Genomic DNA, 19,713 nt, shown 5'->3' on the forward strand with positions numbered 1-19,713 from the left:
CCAGAGGATCTGCTGCACAGTCCAGCAGAGGCCCTTGCTGCTTCCTGGAATAGGGAGGCAGCTGGGGCCTTGGACAGGATCACGCCTATGCAACCTCTCTTGTCCCATCGAACCCGACACTCTCCATGGTTTATGGAGGAGCTGAGGGTTCTTAAGAGCACTGCTGGAGGAAGACGAAGACCGAATCTGACCGAACATAAGCTAGAGCTGCTGTTAAGGTGTACCTTGTGGTGTTAAGAGCAGCAAAACATCAGTATTTCTCCGCTCTTACTGCATCCACGGAATGCCGCCCAGTGGCCCTGTTCAAGATCACCCGATCCCTTTTGGGGAAAGGGGGTTCAGAAACCCACCTACAGGGCTGTGCTGAGGAGTTTCTGGGTATCTGCAGGATAAAATCATTCGGATTTATTCTCCAAGTGTGAGACATGATCTGTGGAGATGCCTGGGGAATGTACTTACCCAGTTATCTGGGAACAGTTTGATTCTGTTGGACCTGAGGAAGTAGACTGTATCCTCCGGACTGTAAATGCCACCACTTGCCAGTTAGATCCATGTCCCTCATTGCTGGTGAAGGCAGCTCGGGAGGTGACATGTGGTTAGGTCCAGATGATGGTAACCACATCCTTGAGAGATGGGCTGTTTCTGGCTGCCTTTAAGGAAGCATTGATGTGCCCCAGACTCCCACCTCCCCTTTTTGGGGAAGGTGGTTGAGAAAGTAATGGCACTGCAACTCCAGAGGACTCTGGATGAAACGGATTATCTAGACCCCTTCCAGTCAGGTTTCAGACCCGGTTATGGGACGGAAACGGCATTGGTCACACTTATGATCTCCAGCGGGAGCAGGATGGGGGCAGTGCATCTATCCTGGCTCTTCTTGACCTCTCAGCGGCTTTCGATACCATTGACCAAGTATCATTTTGGAGCGACTCAGGGAGTTGGGGGTGGACAGCATGGTTCTGCGCTGGTTCACCTCCTTCCTCCAGGGCCAGTCCCAATTGGTGTTGACAGGGAGCGAGAGATCCCGCCCACAGCCCCTCCTGTATGGAGTGCCGCAGGGTTCAGTACTCTCTCCGCTCCTTTTTAACATCTACATGAAACCGCTGGGTGAGATCATCTGTCACCACAAGATAAGGCATCATCAATATGCTGATGGTACTCAATTATACTCAATTCATCCTGGGTGAAGTAAGTGATGCCATGACCACCCTCTCTAGGTGCATGGGGACTGTGGGGGTCTACATGGAGAACAACAGGCTTCAGCTGAATCCTGGTAAGACTGAGTGGCAGTGGGTTGATGGCCCCTCGGTATTCGGGAATTTGCCATCTTTAGCTCTGGATGCGGTCGCACTGCCCCAGACAGACCTGGTGCAGAATCTGGGGGTCCTCCTGGGCTCACAACTCCTGCTCAAATAGCAGGTGGCAGTCATGGCCAGGAGGGCCTTTGCTCAACTTCATGTTGTGCGCCAGTTATGCCCTTTCCTGGATTGAGAGGCCCTTTGAATGGTCACTCGTGCTCTGGTTATCTCCCATATAGACTACTGTAATGCACTCTACATGGGGCTACCCTTGAAGAGTATCCAGAAGCTACAACTGGTCCAGAATGCGGCCGTGCTCCAAGATCAGCACATGTAACACCTATGCTGCGCGAGCTGCATTAGGTTCCAGTCTGCTTCCAGGTCCAATTCAAGGTGTTGGTTATTACCGTTAAAGCCCTACATAGCATGGGTCCAGGTTACCTGGTCATGCAGAGACAGCATGTTACGGACCACGTCTGTAAGAGAATTCTCCTTCTCCTTCTCTCTTTTCCTCATATGCAAAAATTCATCTCCACTGTACGTGCCTATGAATTTCTACAGTGATAATGAAGGTTCGAAGCATTTGAAAATACTCTTTCAAGCCTGATACAGAAAAATTCTGCTTCAATGTGAACATTTAACAAACTTGTCCAAATCGATCCAATTTAGTATTTGGCCAGATCAAATACTCATGTCTATTAAACTATAGTTTCTAAAACATCATCAAGCACAGACCCACATCTCACTTGAAATACTGTAATACACTGTACATTATTAGACTGTGAACAGCTATAGCCAACTCTTATATATATATAAAAAAGAGTCATTGATTTAACATTACCCTAATTTAATGACATATATTATCATGTGAATATACAGAGATGATGTTGAATCCAATTCCATGTTAATAAAATCAGAGAATTCTAGAGTTGGTCATCCCATATCAAGGCAGGAAGGGAATGGCTGAATTCCACTGATTCAGAAAGACAGGAGGAAAAGGCTTAGAATTTAAACCCTGGAGCAGGCAGACAGGCAGGCAGACATACATAGGGACTGTTTTCTCTATTCTTCAGAAACAAGCTATTCTGCATAGATGTGACTTCTGTTGTATCTCCAATTAAGCATATCTGTGAGATACTGAGCACAAAATGAAGTTTAGCTATGTGAGATAGAAACAATTTGACCAGTTTATTGTCCAGAGAAGGGGCAAAGCCATGCATATACCTTAAACAAAGCACTCTGCTGAGAGAACATACAATTGAAGTATATGGAATTTAATTAAGTTATAACTTACTATTCGGTATGGATGATGCAAAAAGGAGTCTGGGCATCCAGCTAAAGCCATTTTACTGACAGTGCTTCTTCAAAGTTACATCTACTGTTTCTTAGTACCTGCAATATAAAAACAAGACTATGAGAATATCATCCTAGAGATATTTATTGCCTATTTATTGTTATAGCTAATAGTTCAGTATCTTGTGTGAACCTAGAGCATTGGACTAATTCAGTAAAAATATATAAGGTGTTCATGTCATCACAACTTCTGGATACAAAATAAGTATTTAAAATAAATATATAAATATTTGCTCCCTTGTTTGTTTTACTGGAACATCTGGGCAGCCTATGCTCAGACTTCTCCATACTCTCCTACTCATCCCAACCTCTCTTACATTTATTATGGCCCTCTTCATTCCACCAAAACCACTGCTTGTTGTGAGCATGCTGCAGGTAGCCTATGTGCAAACATAACAGTATTTCAAAATAATTTTTTAAATTAATGTAAAAAATACAAACACCAGCAATTTATGGAATTCCATTGTACAGTAACTGGCTTTAAAAGAATGGGCGTTTGCAGTTAGATTGGCCATTGCTATACAAACCATGGAAAGTTCTAAGCACTGCTGTGCTCATTTAAAGCTCCCTATCAAACACTGTCGTCTTCTCTGTACCACTCAGGGGATAGTACTGTTATATTTAAAAATCCTCTCTGCCTCCTGTTACCCAGTCCCCTGACCAACACCAAAACTAGACAAAGGTACTATGCTCTTCTAGATTTCAGGGTCAATGCATATATTCAGCTCAGGTTTCACAAGTACAGGTCCTCCACTTACAAATGTTCGTTTAACAATGGTCCAAAGTTATGAAGGCCTCGGAGTGGGTGCTTTAGAACCTGTAAAGCACTTCCAAGCATTGCAAAACGTCGCACCCCCACCATGCAGTCACATGATCGCATTTTCAACACTTGGCAATTGGCTCGCATTTATGACCGGTTGCAGCACCCCATAGTCACATGATTGCATTTTGTAACTTTTCTGCCATTTTCCAGCAAAAAACGCCCATTTCTTAATGCCCACAGTGATTCACTTAATGGCCGCCATAAAAATGGTCATAAAATCGGGTCCCATCAAATGGTGACTCAACTTACAACTGCAACTACTTACAATGGAAATTCCTGTCCCAATTGTGGTTGTAAGTCAAGAATTACCTGTAGCAGAAAGGGAGAGTCAATCCTTGACTGTAGTGAACTTCTTAAAGTACCTGAATTGTGACCTTCTACATGGTCACAAGAGAGAGGAGCAGGAAATTAGTGGTACAGAAGAAATGTTCAGAATGTTGCACTGTGGGCTGTTGAAAGAGAAAGATATCCCTCCTAAATACAAAGCTGAACTGCTAACTAAACTGTACAACTCCTGTAATGCAGTATTAGGAGATGGCAGATACCACTGTAGTCTGGCTTACCTGGGATTTAGTGGCACAGAATAGGCTTGCTTAGGATCGCACTGTAAAATATTATTTCAGCCACACAGTGAACAATTCACAAACCAGTTCTTCATGATATCCATCTAAATGTTTGGTGTTTTTTTTACAAAGAAGCTATAGAATTGGGGGTGCAGAGTGTGGGGCAGAACTTTTAGAATACAAACCTGTTATCCTGATGGTTAACTTTTATTATGAAGTGCTATGAGAAAGCTGCTGCAATCCTAGTTTTGCTTACCTAAAATAAACTAAACTAAACTTAGTAAAACAAACTTTTTCTTTTAATTTACATCATATCCCTGCAGCAGAAAGACCACTCACAACATTGTTATATGTTGTGGACCTAAAGAACATTTGAATGGATAAGTAACATGCTTTTCTTAAGCTTAGTAAGTAAATAATAATAATTCAAAAGGTTTTCATGATTTGCATACAGGCTAGATGATTCCATTAACTGCTGCTTGTTTGTTCTTTCCAATCCAGGAAGCAGGGCTCTTATTTTCTTCAATTTACCAATTTAAAATTTTGTAAGTGTGCACAAAGAGCCCATATGCATCCTCAAAACAACTTATGTGCAGGAGTGTAGAAAGAGGGAGAAAGCAATAAACCCAATTCTGAATGATTCATTATATTTTAATCTATAATCAGAGTTTTCTATCTGATTGCAAATTTTTTAAATGAAGCAAACAAACCCAAAAGCAAAAACAGAATAGATTAAAAATAGCACAGGAAACAATAAATTAACCAAAAAACATAAAAAGCCATTATAGCAGAGCAAATAATTATCAAAGTCCGAAATCAATGCGAGAAGATAAATGTCTTAGGATGGGTCCAAAAAGTGGAATAATGTAGGTGACAGGTGAGCCGCAAGGAAAGCATATTCTGGTGTACAGGACCTCACAATTGGAAGGGAAAAAACTTCTCCCTTGCACTCTTTGCCCTAACTTCATTTGCTAGAAACATGAGGAAAAATGACCACAAAGCTTTACTAATAAGCTCTCATCCATGTTTAACTGGATTGAGAGGATGTTTTCCTCCACTTATGACAGCCACTGCTCCACTTGATTTATTTTCCTCACTCCAAAATAATATCTGGCAGCTGAAGGAGAGAAAATAGCATGCAGTATGTCAGCAGAGCGTTTAAACTGCCCTGAATATCCAGCTATAATCTCAAAATCTATGCAGATAAAGTACCAGGGAACAAACCTTTCAAGAAATGTATTTAGGACTGGATTTTTTCAGATAAATGGATTATCCCTGTTAAGGAGCAGGAGGTGGGACAAATAGATGAAAGGGAACTGAAAGATGAGGTACAGAAGTTTAGTAGACCCCAACCTTGAGCTTTTATGACCTTGGCCCATTTGAAGTTAGCAGTCTTAGAGAGGATTTTTTTCAGATCAAAGGAAAAGTTTTTATAGTTCAAATCCCATCCCCAGATTCTGTCCTCTTCATAGCTGAAGATGTTCTCAATTAGGAGGGAATGAAAACAGAATTGTACACAAAAGCCCTTTTCACATTCTTAGTAATTTTAATAATACATCAAGGCATGGCACCTTCATTTCCATTTCCTAGGACTATGTATAATTGTGTATTTAATTTGCATTGTGATTATCACTTTTTCTCTACATATCTTATTATTGTCAATACATCTGAGGAAAATAGTTTTAAGAATGCAAAGGGAAAAATATAAACCTTTCTTAAGAAATATTATTTAACTTAAGCATGCTAATTCAGGAAATCAACCTACAGGCAAAAATATATTGAGATAGAAAAAGATGGAGGAGGAGAGAAGCCTATTAGTCAGTTGTGCATTCTCCTTCTCCTAAACTTCAAATGTTCTGCCTGTTACTCTCTGTTGATTGACAGGAAGAAGGGCATCCCCATTCAGAAGCTTTATTCCATTATTCTACGACTGTCAAATACATGCTCTCTCTGATTAATGTGAAGATGTTTTGGCTCTGAAGAGAAGGCCTGTGGTCCTTCCAAAAAGCAGCAACTAAAATCATGCACTGAGGACTCCACCCAATAGCCCCAAAATCACTCGTCTTAAATGGTTGTCATGGAAGCACTGTGGCTAAAGGCATGCTCCTTAGAAATTCAGTAATAGTTACTGTAATTCTTTCTAATAATAAAAACTTAAATCTGTACAATTCTGAAATTATGTAGACTTGGAAAGCTTCCATTCTCATTAAGACAACTAAATGAAGCATAAAATTAGGATTATTCTGTTGGAGACTAAGATCAATGCAGAAGGACACACTATTATTAAAATAGTAAGTTATGCTACATCATATCTCAGCTTAGTGCAGTAGAAAATTTCCTGAAAAAGCCACTATCACTATCCAACACTGTGAGAATTGCTGAGAAAAAAAAAGTGCAAAAAAAGCATAGCCATCAAATCAGTGTAGTTTAGGAGAAGGATCATGGCTCAATTCCCAGGTTCAATCCCTGGCATTTCCTGTTCGAGATCTCATGTTGCAAGACTGTGAACAGGCTGTACTTAAGATTCTGGGGTGCTGATGCTAGCAGAATAAGCAGTATTTGACCACAAATTTGATTTCATGTTAAGGAGTTCATTCGATCCATCGACTAGAGTTCTTTCAGAAAAAAGCTACAGGGCACACCTCTGAAGACATCAAATTGCTAAAGCATGTCTCATAGTAACATATGGAGCTACAAAAGAAGAGCAGGGTATGGAAGACCCCTGCTAAAATTTTGTACTTATATAGACCTTATACCATCCCAGGAAAAATACATTAATCCAAGCTCTACTGGACTTCACTCTCAATGAATCATCACCAAAAAACGTATAAACAACAAACCAGAAGAGAAATCTAATTGCTATGCATCATATAACTGAGAGACCTCCAATACCAAAATATCTTCCTGGATTCTCCAAATGAGAGAAATCCAAAAAGACTATCACAGATGTCTAAAAGTGAAGAGTTTCCCACCTGAAACATTTTAGGGCTGTTTTTGAAATGGCATGCAAATAAATACAGCAGCACAGGGTCTATCCCACTTTTAAGAGAATAATCTATTACATACTACGCAACAGGCACAAAGCAAAATAGCCTTTTCTTTCACAAGAGAACAGGAAGTTCACAGACTCTGGAATATTTTGAAGGTAAAATCCACTTAACAAAACCTTTCCTTTCATGATTTAGAAGGAAAATCTAACTTCAGAAGGTTCACCTGTATTTTAGTGCAACCCAGTCAAATGAAGTCCAAATAAAATATTACCTAGTGTCAATATGTGGCATATACAACATTTGGACTGAATATTCACAAAATATTCATCTCTGATCATATGAAAAAGATCCTTTTCAACACAGAAAAAGTCTATAGGTACCAAATGAAAGCCACTATTTTTTAAAACCAGGTTTTACAAGGTAAACATCGGCCAATAGTTTTATTTTTGTGGTTTTATTTAATGCTAGAAATTCTACTGGAATTTTATGTATCTTGGGTAAAAATAAGTAAAAAGTAGCTTACCCTAACCCTATGTGTAATATTACTGCCTTCTTAGCTGTTGTCATACTTTATTTCACCACCGAGTGGGGAAAGAATTTAGCTTGTGTTGTAAACTAAAGCGATTATATAAAAACTAAGAGAAAAGGGTTTGTTTTTCTTTTAGGCTCTTGTTGATGAAGTGGGAAACTACAAATGTGTGACTCTACAGGAAGAGTTACACAATGGAATGTAGAAAGACAAGTAGAGGAAAGAGACAGATAAGTGGTTGGACAGAGAAGCCTAGAGAGAGTCTGGAGAGGATGGTAGCCAGGCAGACCACCACGACTGCTGCAATTTGCAAGCAAACCACCTAGAGCTGTAAGCAAAAGCCAGAGAGTAGATGGAAGCTTGTCCAAAGATTGTGAAACTAACTGGAGTAGACTTGGTTAATGGTGGGAAGATAGGCAGAGGCTGGTGGAAAGGTTGGAGATGGTGATGAAAACTACCATCTGAGTGAGAGGGGGATGATAGAAGAATATTCCCTCCTGGAGACTGCTGAAATACAGAGGCAGCCATACTGCTCTATAGGACTGTCCCTGAATGGCTTCTCCCTATCTGCCAATCCAATGGAACTCCTTGATATACGGTCGTGCTCATAAGTTTACATACCCCTTACAGAATTTGTAAGATGTCAACCATTTTTATAAGTAAACATGAGTGATCAGACAAAACATATCCTTTAAAATTTGTAATATGATTCAAATTAAACGACCAGGCATCATAGAATAGCACAATAATTAAACCATAGCAATAAAGGAAATAATAAAATGGTCCTGTTCAAAAGTTTGCACCTCCTTAGTCCTTGATATTGTGTATTGCCCCCTTTAGCATCAATGACGGTTGCAGCTTTTGTGATAAGTGGATGGGGGTGGCACTCCCCTGGACAATTATTAGTGAGTCCTCCTGTTAGAACAAGAAGTAGAGGCAGCAGCCAAGAGAGTTTCTGTGCAATTTACATTTGTTGTATCTGCTGTAACCATTCCTGAAATGGGAGGCTTTGCTCATGGTCACTCACTCCCATGCCACTTCACACCTGCAACTCTCTGCATGAGGGCAGTCCTTGAAGACTATTCAGACACTGCAGCTGGTTCAGCATGCAGTACCCAGAGTAGTTATGGGCATACTCATGTGGCACCTCCACTGCAGGAGCTGCACTGGCTGCCAGGTAGCTTTCAGGTGACAAACAAACAAACCTTTATTACGGTCAAAGACCAGCATAAGGAGGGTGGGGTACAGTCAGTTAAAAGCATAGAAAGTACATTAAAATCTAATATAAAAAGCTAAAGCACAGAAATACATTAAAATCTGATGTGAAAAGCTAAAACACAAGAGTCCAGAGGGAAAGGAGAACGTAAAGAGGAAAGAAAATCTAGGAGGAGGGATAGGAGCACAAAGGTTAGTATATCTGTAAATACAATACTCTAGTAAATTAAAATAAATGCTAGTTTGTGGCACCAGTCATCATCTGATGAATTTTAAGCGTTGCTGCGCACAACCTGGCAACATTGTATGTTGTGGCAGGGTTGGTATCTGACAGCAGCAAGGAGATGTAAAATCGCCCTGGGTATTTATACAATAGTGGTAAAATGAGGCTAGTTTGAATGTCTCTTTAATACAGGCACTGGAGGACCACATGCTCTGTTGTTTCTATGTGACCAGAGTCAGAGGAGCATTGTCTCTCTGGGTAAAGAATCTTCCTTTATCGGCCTTCAGGGACAGCTGAGGGGAGGGTGTGACATCGTGCCACAGTAAAGGCCCTCTGATGGTTGGGTACCTCGAGTTTAGTTAAGTATGTCATAGGGGAGGCAGAATATCTGCTGGATTCACTGGCAATAAAGGCTGGGGACCTGGCTAAATCCAGTTGGCACTCTGCGTCTGCTACACACTGTTTAATGAGTGCTTTGGCCTGATCATATCCCAAGCTTTCAGGTGAAATTCAAGGTGACCAGTCCTTTAAAGCTCTAAACAGCTTACAACCTGCCTATCTTGAGATTCACCGCTCTGAACGAAATCTGAATTGGAGAGAATGCACAAAGAAGTGCTCCACTGAAATGATGGCATCTTCAGAAACCCCATCTTTGTGTCTTCTTGGTAGTGGCCCCCTCCTCTGGAATGACACACAGACATGGTTAAGTTTTTGAAGGGCCTTGAAGACCTGGTATTTTGGGAAGAAATGGAATGGCACCTTTGAGTGTGTTGTGGGTGTTTGCTGTATTTTGTGGTTTGCGTGATTTTAACCCTATTATTGCCAGCAGATTGTATGATAATCAGAGTCTTCTGATTGCACCAGCAATGAAAAGTAAAAACTCAGTACACTACTGGCAAAGATGCATTTCTACCCTAACTTTTCAAGCACGGTTTCAGAGCCTCAATCAAGAAGACATCAACCTCAAAAGTATTTTTGGCTCTCCTATACCATGAATAGCCTTTCAAAGGGCATAGCAAAAGTGAGAGGATGAAGTAATAGTTCACAACCTTTTAAAGAAGATTATCTTCTATTTAAATTAGAATATTTTTGGCAGCACCTAGAACTGCTCACATCTACAAAGACAGGCTGAAGAGCCACTAATTTATCTATAAAGATGACACATTGCCAGATCATGAATATTAAAGAGAAACTAATGCCTTAGAGCACAAGAATCTGAAGTCAAAATGAGATACTTATGTCTGTTTTTTCTGGACACTGATGTTAAGAAATCAAATCTGCAATACCTCATTATTACATGCTTGAAACAGAAGTATTTCTCTTTTTCTCCCCCTCCAATTCAAAAATAATACTCTCATGGAATTAATTTTAATATTCATAAACCACTGATTATATAGCTGTCCTTAGCAATGGCAACTGGTGTGATTTGTTCTTAACAAATCTGAAATATACGTCTTTTTATACTAATGTGTTTACAGGCCTATACCTGCAATTTGACCTCTTCCAGCAATCTGAAAACCCCAAAGTCACTTTTGCTCATTTAAGATTTACAACTACTTTCATACAAATTTTCCTGTCTGCTAGCCTGAAATCAACTCTTTAAAAGGGGAGACCTGAGAGGTTGTTACTTGCCAAGAAGGACCCCATCCCTTTGTGGTCTCAGGACCTGCCGCAGAACTGCAGAAGTTGGGAGAGAGAAATTCATTAAGAAGTAGAATGGGATGGCTAAAAAACGTGTCAAAAGCTAAAGACAACAGAAGTTGAACAACTTTTACTCCTGTATGGGAGGGAGGGAGGGCAAATACAGTAACCTACTTGGCAACCTACCTACCTAATAAGAAAAGTAGCCTACAAAATTAAATACTCAAGTAGAAAAAAACCAGAAAATGACAAACTCCCAGGAAATAACACACTGCTAAATAAACCTTAGCAAGAAGTCTTACAACAGAAAGAAACAAAGACTCACAAAGGCACTCAGAGCTCAGAAAATGCTCTGACGTATATGCTTACCTATGGGGAAGCAGTGTACAGGGCTATGGGTTCTAGTCATGGCAGTTCTCAACACTAGAGCACATTCATAGGCTTTTGGTAAAGTAATTAAGAAATTTTCTGCAGAATGCAGAATTTTTAATGTATTAAGTTTTTCTGCCATGAGCACATCTGAATAGAACAGCTGCTATGCCTTTCTCCCTCAGTTACATGGCTCCAGGTTCACTTTTCCAGAGATGGCTCCCTTCAGCATCTTAGGGCCATCTTAGGCAGGCAGGCTGAGAGCAAGACACCGTATAGTAGATTCCCAAGTAAAACAAATGATGCGGCCTCTTGTTTCACAAAACAAACATCTGTACGCAGGGTGAAAGTGTGCTCAAATATCAATAGAGGACCAAGAGTAAGGACTACAACACAGTTTGTCATAATTACTATGGAGAAGTTTCCATGTGAGCGTTCAAGGGAGTGTAAAGCTTGTGAGCGCTAGTGTTTTCTTGTATTTTAGTAAAATTAAAGCATAAATATTTTCTTGATAGGTGATTGAAGAAATGTCACCACTGTTTGTACAGTACTCTTTTTTGCAACCTACCTACCTAATAAGAAAAGTAGCCTACAAAATTAAATACTCAAGTAGAAAAAAACCAGAAAATGACAAACTCCCAGGAAATAACACACTGCTAAATAAACCTTAGCAAGAAGTCTTATGTCACCACTGTTTGTACAGTACTCTTACTTGGCAACCTACCTACCTAATAAGAAAAGTAGCCTACAAAATTAAATACTCAAGTAGAAAAAAACCAGAAAATGACAAACTCCCAGGAAATAACACACTGCTAAGTACGAAATGGGTTGCTTGGCTACATGCTAAATAGAATCCTCCCATGCATACAACGTAGACACACGTTTTTATTTTGTTCTTATTCACATCTAAAAACAAGTGCTGCTTTAAACTCTATTCATACTTTATATGACCAAAAGTTCTCCTCTTAACAAAGTCAGGTAAACAACAATTGAGGTATACAGACTTATCCTGTTCAGGGATCATACAAGAAGGGGACCATGGACATGAGTAAATTAGCACAGCTCCAGGTCAATCATCTAATTGGAAAGCATTTTCTCTCTGTGGAGAAACTCTAAAAAAAAATCAGAATCCCTAATTACATGGAGAATCTTCCAACAGAAGAGATTCCCCAGTACAAGTGGTCACATTCTTCAGGTGGGAGCTGATGCAAACAAGACATTCATTCATTCATTCATTCGTCATATTTTTATTACCACCCATCTCCCCCACTCAGGGGACCCTGGGCAGTTCACAATCAAACAGTATAAAATACAATAATATCAGAATAATATCAATAAATATACATATAAAATATAATAAAATCCAAGTGATGGCAGATCTAATTCCACCCAAAGGGGACCGGAACCAGGTCTTCAGCCGTTTCCTGAAGTCCAGAAGAGGCCAACCTCACTTCCGGGGGAAGGATGTTCCAAAGGGCAGGAGCTGCTGCAGAGAAGGCCCACCTTCTGGACCCCGCCAGATGGAATTCTCTTGCAGATGGGGTCTGTAGCATTCTCTCTCTGCATGACCGAGTTGATGTAACCGGGTTGATGTAACCGGGACTCATGCCATGTAGGGCTTTAAAGGTGATAACCAACACCTTGAACTGGACCCGGAAGCAAACTGGCACCCAATGCAGCTCGCGGAGCAAGGGAGTAGTATGTGCTGATCTTGAGGCACCAAAAACTGCCCGCGCAGCTGCATTTTGGACCAGCTGTAGCTTCCGGATACTCTTCAAGGGTAGCCCCATGTAGAGCGCATTACAGTACTCTATATGGGAGAAGACCAGGGCGTGAGTGACCGTTTGAAGGGCCTCTCGCTCCAGGAAGGGGCCGATCTCTCCTCCCCTGCCTGCCTCCCTATTCCAGGCTGCAGCCAGGGACTCCACCGGACCGTGCAGCAGGTCCTCGGGTATAACCCCCAGCTCCCTCTGAAACTGCACTGGGTCCATCAGTCGCCAGGGGGCGGACCAATCAAATAGCTCCTGCCTCCCTGCGGGAGGTTTAATATGCTCACCCCTTTTTGACCTGACTCTCTCTTCACATCATGTCAGAAGGGAGGTTCCTTATAGTCCCAAAATGGAACATGTTAGGTACAAAAAGCAGCTTTGCCATTTTAATAACAACAACAACAGCAGCAACCTTCAAACATGCTGGTTTCAGTAATAAATTGCAGTCATATTATGATAGTTAGCCTAAAGACTCCATTACAGTCTTTAGGAAACAATCTATTTTCCATCAATTTCTGACGTGTTTAGAGCATGCTGTCACATTTATTTGTTTTAAAAACAAAATAATTACATACAGCCTATTACAGAAAGAGAGAAGCCACTGAAACTAAATATGGTTTATTCAGCTTTTAAATGAATCATAATGCTTTTCTTTTGTCCTCACTTAGGAAGATGTACTTTTGTAAAGAATTTCTGCATTTCACAATACAGTATAAAAGCACTCTTTATGCAATTAATTCAAACTCCTCCAGTTACAGAGTTAAAAAAAGGAAATGGAGGAGAAATTCCTCTAATGGAAGACTTTAGATGCCCAAAGTCATGAATTTGAGATAGCTGGCCGTTTAAATTGAAATAATAAATAAAGGAGATGGTTGATAATATTTATGTCATGAGTAAGGATGGCGAGCAGGGGGCTCCCATCCAGACTGTCAAGCGCATGCGTAGCACTGATGAATTGTTCAGCCATTCAAAGAGACACAGATCGGGACCGCCTTAACCCTTGGGGGTTATATGGCTGGGTTTTCCCCACGCTTCTTCAGTTTGTTAGGATTCCTGTTAAGTACTAGCAATAAATATTAGAGACCAGTTCCTTGTCTCAGTGTGTTTCCTGGTTGTTAGGACAATTTAAGGTCTAAAAACTGTTGAGAGGATCTTCATCTAGACTGAACAGAGAAAGATACCAATATCACATTTACAGCAAATATATAAAGAGGGGGAAGTCTGTATGTTTGTTTGTTTGTTTGTTTAATGCTACCCAACTCCAACAACTCTGGGCAGCTCAGAGTAAGTTTAAATTCCACTGCTCAGATGTCAGGCAGTGTAAATTACATAATGAATCACCCCAAAATCTGATGTCCCGCTAATGCTGAGCACTTTCAATCAACAGCACAAAAAAGGTAATCCACCAAAAGTTTGCTTATTATTACTCTCATGCAAACAACACTGTTAATTACTCCATGCAAACACTGAGTTTATTTTAAATGTATTTTACAGTAATTTTATTAAAAAATTACAATTACAACAATAAAAACTAATACAAACTAAAAAAGAATAAACAGAAAAAATAGTGCAGAAAAAAAGAATAGAAAAAAGAAGAATATAGTAAAGAAGAAAAGAAATATATAAAGAAATGACTTCCCCCTTCATCACAACAAGTATAAACAATTTTAGTAATTCATCTCCTTCTCTTAAAATACAAGTGATCTCTTCTTCCCACATCCCATCTCTTATCTACTGTATAAACAAATCCTTAAAGTCTTGTCATTTCAATCTTGATGTCAGCAAAAGTCCATTAAGGGCTACCAGAAATAACATCATATCTATTTTAAAGATGATCAAATAAAACAACTTTATATTCCTTCCTTTTACTTCTAACAATCTTGATCTCTAGTCCTTTCAAATAATGTCCTAGAACTTTATTTCTTTTCATTTTTTCTTTGTCCTGTCTCACAAAATTCTTCAAAGTTTTAACAAGCCTCTTTTGTAAATCCAATAAAGGAAAAGTATCCAAGTCACTCTCTTGATTTGTTATTTATATATCCCTTTTAATTAAGACATCAGCTGGTTTCTTTTGTACAGTATGTCCAGTATAACTTCCAGGAAAGCAAAGGCGAATTGAAGACGGCTCCGCAAAAAGCAGAGCTGATGACTGCAGTGGAATGAAGACCAGGTGAGTAGACCAGCTCTTTATAATTCCTCTCTGGACAAGAAGAGGAGATCACCCACAAGTATTCCAGACAGTTGCTCCTCACAAGGAGACCACAAGACAGTGGTCTCTGGTGGGTTTAGAGCTCTGGGAGATGAGGGAATAGCCATCTTCACTCACACCATGGCCAGCACCTTTAAGGACACTGCATTCGCATACTTCCTTTTCTAAAATCACTTTTGGAAATTGCTTGTTAACTGCTTTTCAGCTATTAGGAACCTTTCGGTGGACATGTTTTACAGCACCAGGTGAGTTTCCTTCAATCCTTAGCAAAGTTTTAATCTCAAGGTTAGGAACTTAAAAAAAATTTTTTTGGAATAAACAACAAAAGGGTGCTTAAAACTTTGATTTTAGAAAGTTACTAGTGGACTAAAGGTGCAGAAAAATTTGAAAAAAGATTTTGAAATTAATTATAAAGAATCCTTCCTGTGGGAAAATGCTTTTGATTTGAATTCCTTTAAAAATATATAAGACTTTAAAAATTGGACAGTAGAGAGAATTAGAAGGAACTAAAGATTAAAGAACACTTAAATTCAACTTACAAATACAGAATGAAGCATAATATTTTAACATTGGACATACTGAAGGATATTTTTAACAACGGAGCCAGAAGTTAATTTTAAAAATGTCTGCCTCTATAGATAGACTGTGTTTAAAAGATGTTATGGAAGAGGGAAAGCTTTTACCTGACAAGATTGAGACTGATTCAAAAGTGGATTTAGAAATGACAGGCTACAAGAATGACATGGAAAAAGAGTTTATTTTAAATGTGTGGCTCCCACAAAAATTACATCTATTAGCTTGGAATACATTGCAAATAAACCAATTCAGTAGCTAGTTGCTATAAGCACTCTTCAAACATTGGAATATGTTATCATTTTCAAATAAACTTCAAGAAAAAAATGGGTCTCATTTCACAGCTATATCTAATGGTATAATATCTTGGTTACTAAATAAGAACCACCAATTGCTACCAAAAGTCAAAAATATATTTTCCTTTTTTCCTTATTTATCTTATAACAATTGTGAGAAAAATGCATATTGTGAGGTTTGAGTCTGATCCTGACTCTGAAAACAAAACTTATCTTGAGTCAGAAGGGGAAAACAAAACTTATCCGGAGGGAATTGGGGAAACAGAAACCAGGAGCAGAGCGGGAGAAATCAGAGACGCTCATTGGACAAACTTCAGAGGGAGGTTAGAATCCTCCAATCAGTGCTCGAGAGACAAGAGCAGAGAGGCACACGAAGCAAAAGGCAGCCCCATTGGCTGTAGAGGAAAAATGATACGGAAAGGTTCGCTTAAAAAGGCACACGCGCCAAGAGCAAGCTGCCGGAGACAACCGATCCTTCGAGCTCATAGCATCTGTAGAAGAGTCCTTACCAGAGTCAGGGGCCTCGTCTGTAGCTGATAGGGAATCAGAGCCAGCTCCTCCTGCTATCGCAGACCTGTTTCTTTCACATGCCACTCCAGTCGAGCCTAGTCTTGCCGTTCCAGCCAAGCACAGTTTTGCTTCCAGTTCCAAGCCTCGTCTCGCTGTTTCAGCCCAGTCCAGCCTCACTTCGTTCCACACCTTGCCTTGTCGTTCCAGCTGAGTCCTGCCTTATCTCCAAATCTGAGCCTCACCCTGACGCTCCAGCCAAGTCCTGCCTTGTCTCCAGATCCGAGCCTTGCCTTGATGCTCCAGTCTAGCCTTGCCTAGCCTCTGTTGTCAAGCCTAGTCTAGCCTCCGTGCCAAGCCTGACACTCATGCCTCAAGCCTCCTCCTTGCCACATGTTCTAGCTACACCAGGTCTTGCTGCCTCATTGAGAGGATTAGCTGAGTTTTACCTTGCTGTCTGCCATGAACTCCTTCTACTTCTGAGTCTGCAGCCTTGCCTTGTTATCCTCCACTGCCTGGGTGGACTTGTTTGAACTGCACTGTCTAATCTATTCTGAGGACTTTCATAGTTGTAAATAGCTCTTTGTAAATAAAGAATTTAATAGTAATTCTGAACAGGACACATATGTAAATATTGGAAATGCAGAATTCACAAGCCTCTTTAACCAACAATGCATACCAATTGTCAATTCCTGTAGATCAGATATAGATTTATCTTTCTAGTATTGTATAATCATTTTTCTGGCTATTCTTTCTCCCCCTCTCCACTCCATGCAAAATCTCCTGTTCTTGATGTTACAATTAAGCCCCAAACACTGTGAACGTAGCTAAGAAGAAAACTTTGACCCACAACAAGTCTAAACTAATGTTAAACATTATTTGATTTTATCCTATCATTGTTCTACTTCAGGCTAAGTTCTGACCATAGGAATGTTTCAACTTCTAAGTAGCATTCCCAGTAATAAGAAATTACATGCAACTTTTGTTGAATACACAAAGTCATTTTAATATAACTTTTCCATGGAGAAAAGGTTCCAATTTTTAACTACATTCTAATCATTTTCATATGTACCTTGTGGCAGTAAATACCAGTCTACATATTGGTACTGAATGCCACAAGAGACCTCCCAAAACATGTCAAGGGGGCTTCAGGCTGGCTGCCTCCCATTTGGAAACTATTTAGCTAGCACTGCAGAAGATGACTCCTCTCCGCCTTCTCCCATAGCACAAGTTTTCCAGAAGGCTGAGGGGGACTCCAAGGCAGACTAAAAGGGAAAAGCATGGATGCTTTTCTTCAGTCTTAGAAGCAAGGGGACCACTATTATTTTGTAAACAAGCCTTGAGAAAGTGTGCCATTCAAAACATCATTAAAAGTGAAGTGCTAATTTGAAGCTTTCCATAGCCTTACAGTATACCAAATTCAGATATTAAAAAATAAGATCAAGAATAGAGCTTTCTAGTTGAACAACAAAACGTAACTGTGTTATATTCTGCCTCCCCTGCCATAATTTGTTTGATATTTTCCGAGTTTCTAATAAAATAGATAACACAAGTTTTAATGACAAAAAGGAAGGGAGAAAGAAAGCAAACAGCAAGGAAAGCAAACACATTTAGTAACTGCACAAATAAATCATAATTAAAGGTTGAAGAAAATATCTCACTCTAAAAAATAAATTTTTGAGAAAACTGAAATCAACTCAGAACCTTTCAAAAACGTCAAAAGGAACAGCTTTCTCAGCATCCAAAAACTATTGGCTGCTGAATTTTCTATATATTGAGTTAAAGCAAGTACAATAGTCAGAAATCTGATATTATCAGACTCTTGACAGTCCTGTATAAAGCTAGCCCAAATTGGATGTACAATAGTCGGAAGAACAAACTGCAGGCCCGAGAAATTTACATTCTTGGCATCCACATTTATTAAGGAAGTAGGTCTATAACTGGAACACATAGTAGAATTCCTAACCAATTTTGCCTCAGTGATACTAAGGAGGGTGGGGGTGGTAGGAATTTAGTTGAAAAAGTTTCATCATTCATTTTCAGTAAGAGAGAAAGAAGAAGTCCACTATATTTTTTGTATCAATGAGCAAGAAAATCATAAGGGCCAGGAACCTTCCCTAATTTCATTAGTTTAGCTGCAGTTACAATTAAAAAGAGAGGTAAAGATTACTATAGTGTTCACATTTTCTATAGAAAATTATTTCTCTTATCATCTGTTGATAAGAAATTAAAATTACAGTTTGGAATATAATTTTTCAAAACGTATACATTAATATAACTAGAATCAGTGCACATGTTTTCATATTTTTCACACATAAAACATATAGTAGCACACTGCTAAAATTACTTAAGTATAAAAGCCAGTGGCAGAATTCTCTCCCCTTTGCCAGTACTTTACCTGGGGCCTTACATTAAAAACCTTGTTTCAAAAGGTGAATGCTTGTTGAGTTCATTTTTAGCAGAGACCAAAGATCTACATTTCTCATAAGAAATAAGAGTTTCTTCTTCTGCATAAATTTTGCATCAAGAGATGTAACTTTAAATCTTTTTTGCTTTTCATAAAAGGCATATTACATCAAATAAATACTTTTGTAATTTCCCACCATACCATAGACTGGGATGAAGCTATGTCCAGAGTCATACCACCTCCAATTCTATCTGCTCAACAAATCTCTGTCTTTCAACAAATGTATTTCTACATATGAAAGGAAGGAAGATACATTCATATTCAGAAAGATTAATACATTTCTAAATATTCACTAAATCCATCCATGCATACAACCATGAAAGAATTGCAAACTCAGAAATGTAGTATGTATGCACGATCTAGGAAGGTTTGATTCAGATTCCAACTATTACCTATTCTTAGTATACAAATTTGGAAACAGTTATGTACTTATTCTGAATCATTTAGATTCAGTAATGTTAACGACAATCTTCCAATCAAACAGCAAGTATTAATTACCTTTTTCATCTTCTGTTTTTTTCAAAGATGAACTTCGAAAATTTCCTAAACAAAATTACACCACCACCTGGACATTTAGAATCACCACTTGCATCCATTTCTGGACCCAAGTTTCTGTAACAACAGTCTGTCCTGAAAAAAATATTAATCTTCTATAAAATTGCAATTTCTGTCCCTTTTTTAAAAAATGCATATAATGCTTGCACTTAAAAGACTACAAACTTATTGTTCCATGCTACTGCAAACTGCTACAAGAAATAGTTACAGTAAGTTCCAAATCTGCAGTAGGTAGGCTCAGTGCAAGCATTCCCACCATGATATGCTTATAACTGCTTTTAATTATTAATACTGCAAATACAGTGAAGGAAAAAGGGGGAAAAAATCCTACTAGTT

General features: G+C 39.2%; 1 protein-coding gene across 2 annotated transcripts in view; it reads right to left on the reverse strand.

Moving 5' to 3' along the window:
* The window catches only part of GRB10 (growth factor receptor bound protein 10), a 113,389-nt gene that overhangs the window by 76,053 nt on the left and 17,623 nt on the right, over nt 1–19,713 (reverse strand). For both annotated transcript variants that reach the window (XM_063304243.1, XM_063304244.1), the window contains exon 2: nt 2,590–2,687. In XM_063304243.1, coding sequence (XP_063160313.1) covers nt 2,590–2,640 — 51 coding nt within the window. In that variant the 5' untranslated portion in view covers nt 2,641–2,687. The remainder of the gene's footprint in view (nt 1–2,589; nt 2,688–19,713) is intronic.

This window comes from Candoia aspera, chromosome 4 (genome assembly GCF_035149785.1).
Source record: "Candoia aspera isolate rCanAsp1 chromosome 4, rCanAsp1.hap2, whole genome shotgun sequence".
Taxonomy (NCBI): domain Eukaryota; kingdom Metazoa; phylum Chordata; class Lepidosauria; order Squamata; family Boidae; genus Candoia; species Candoia aspera.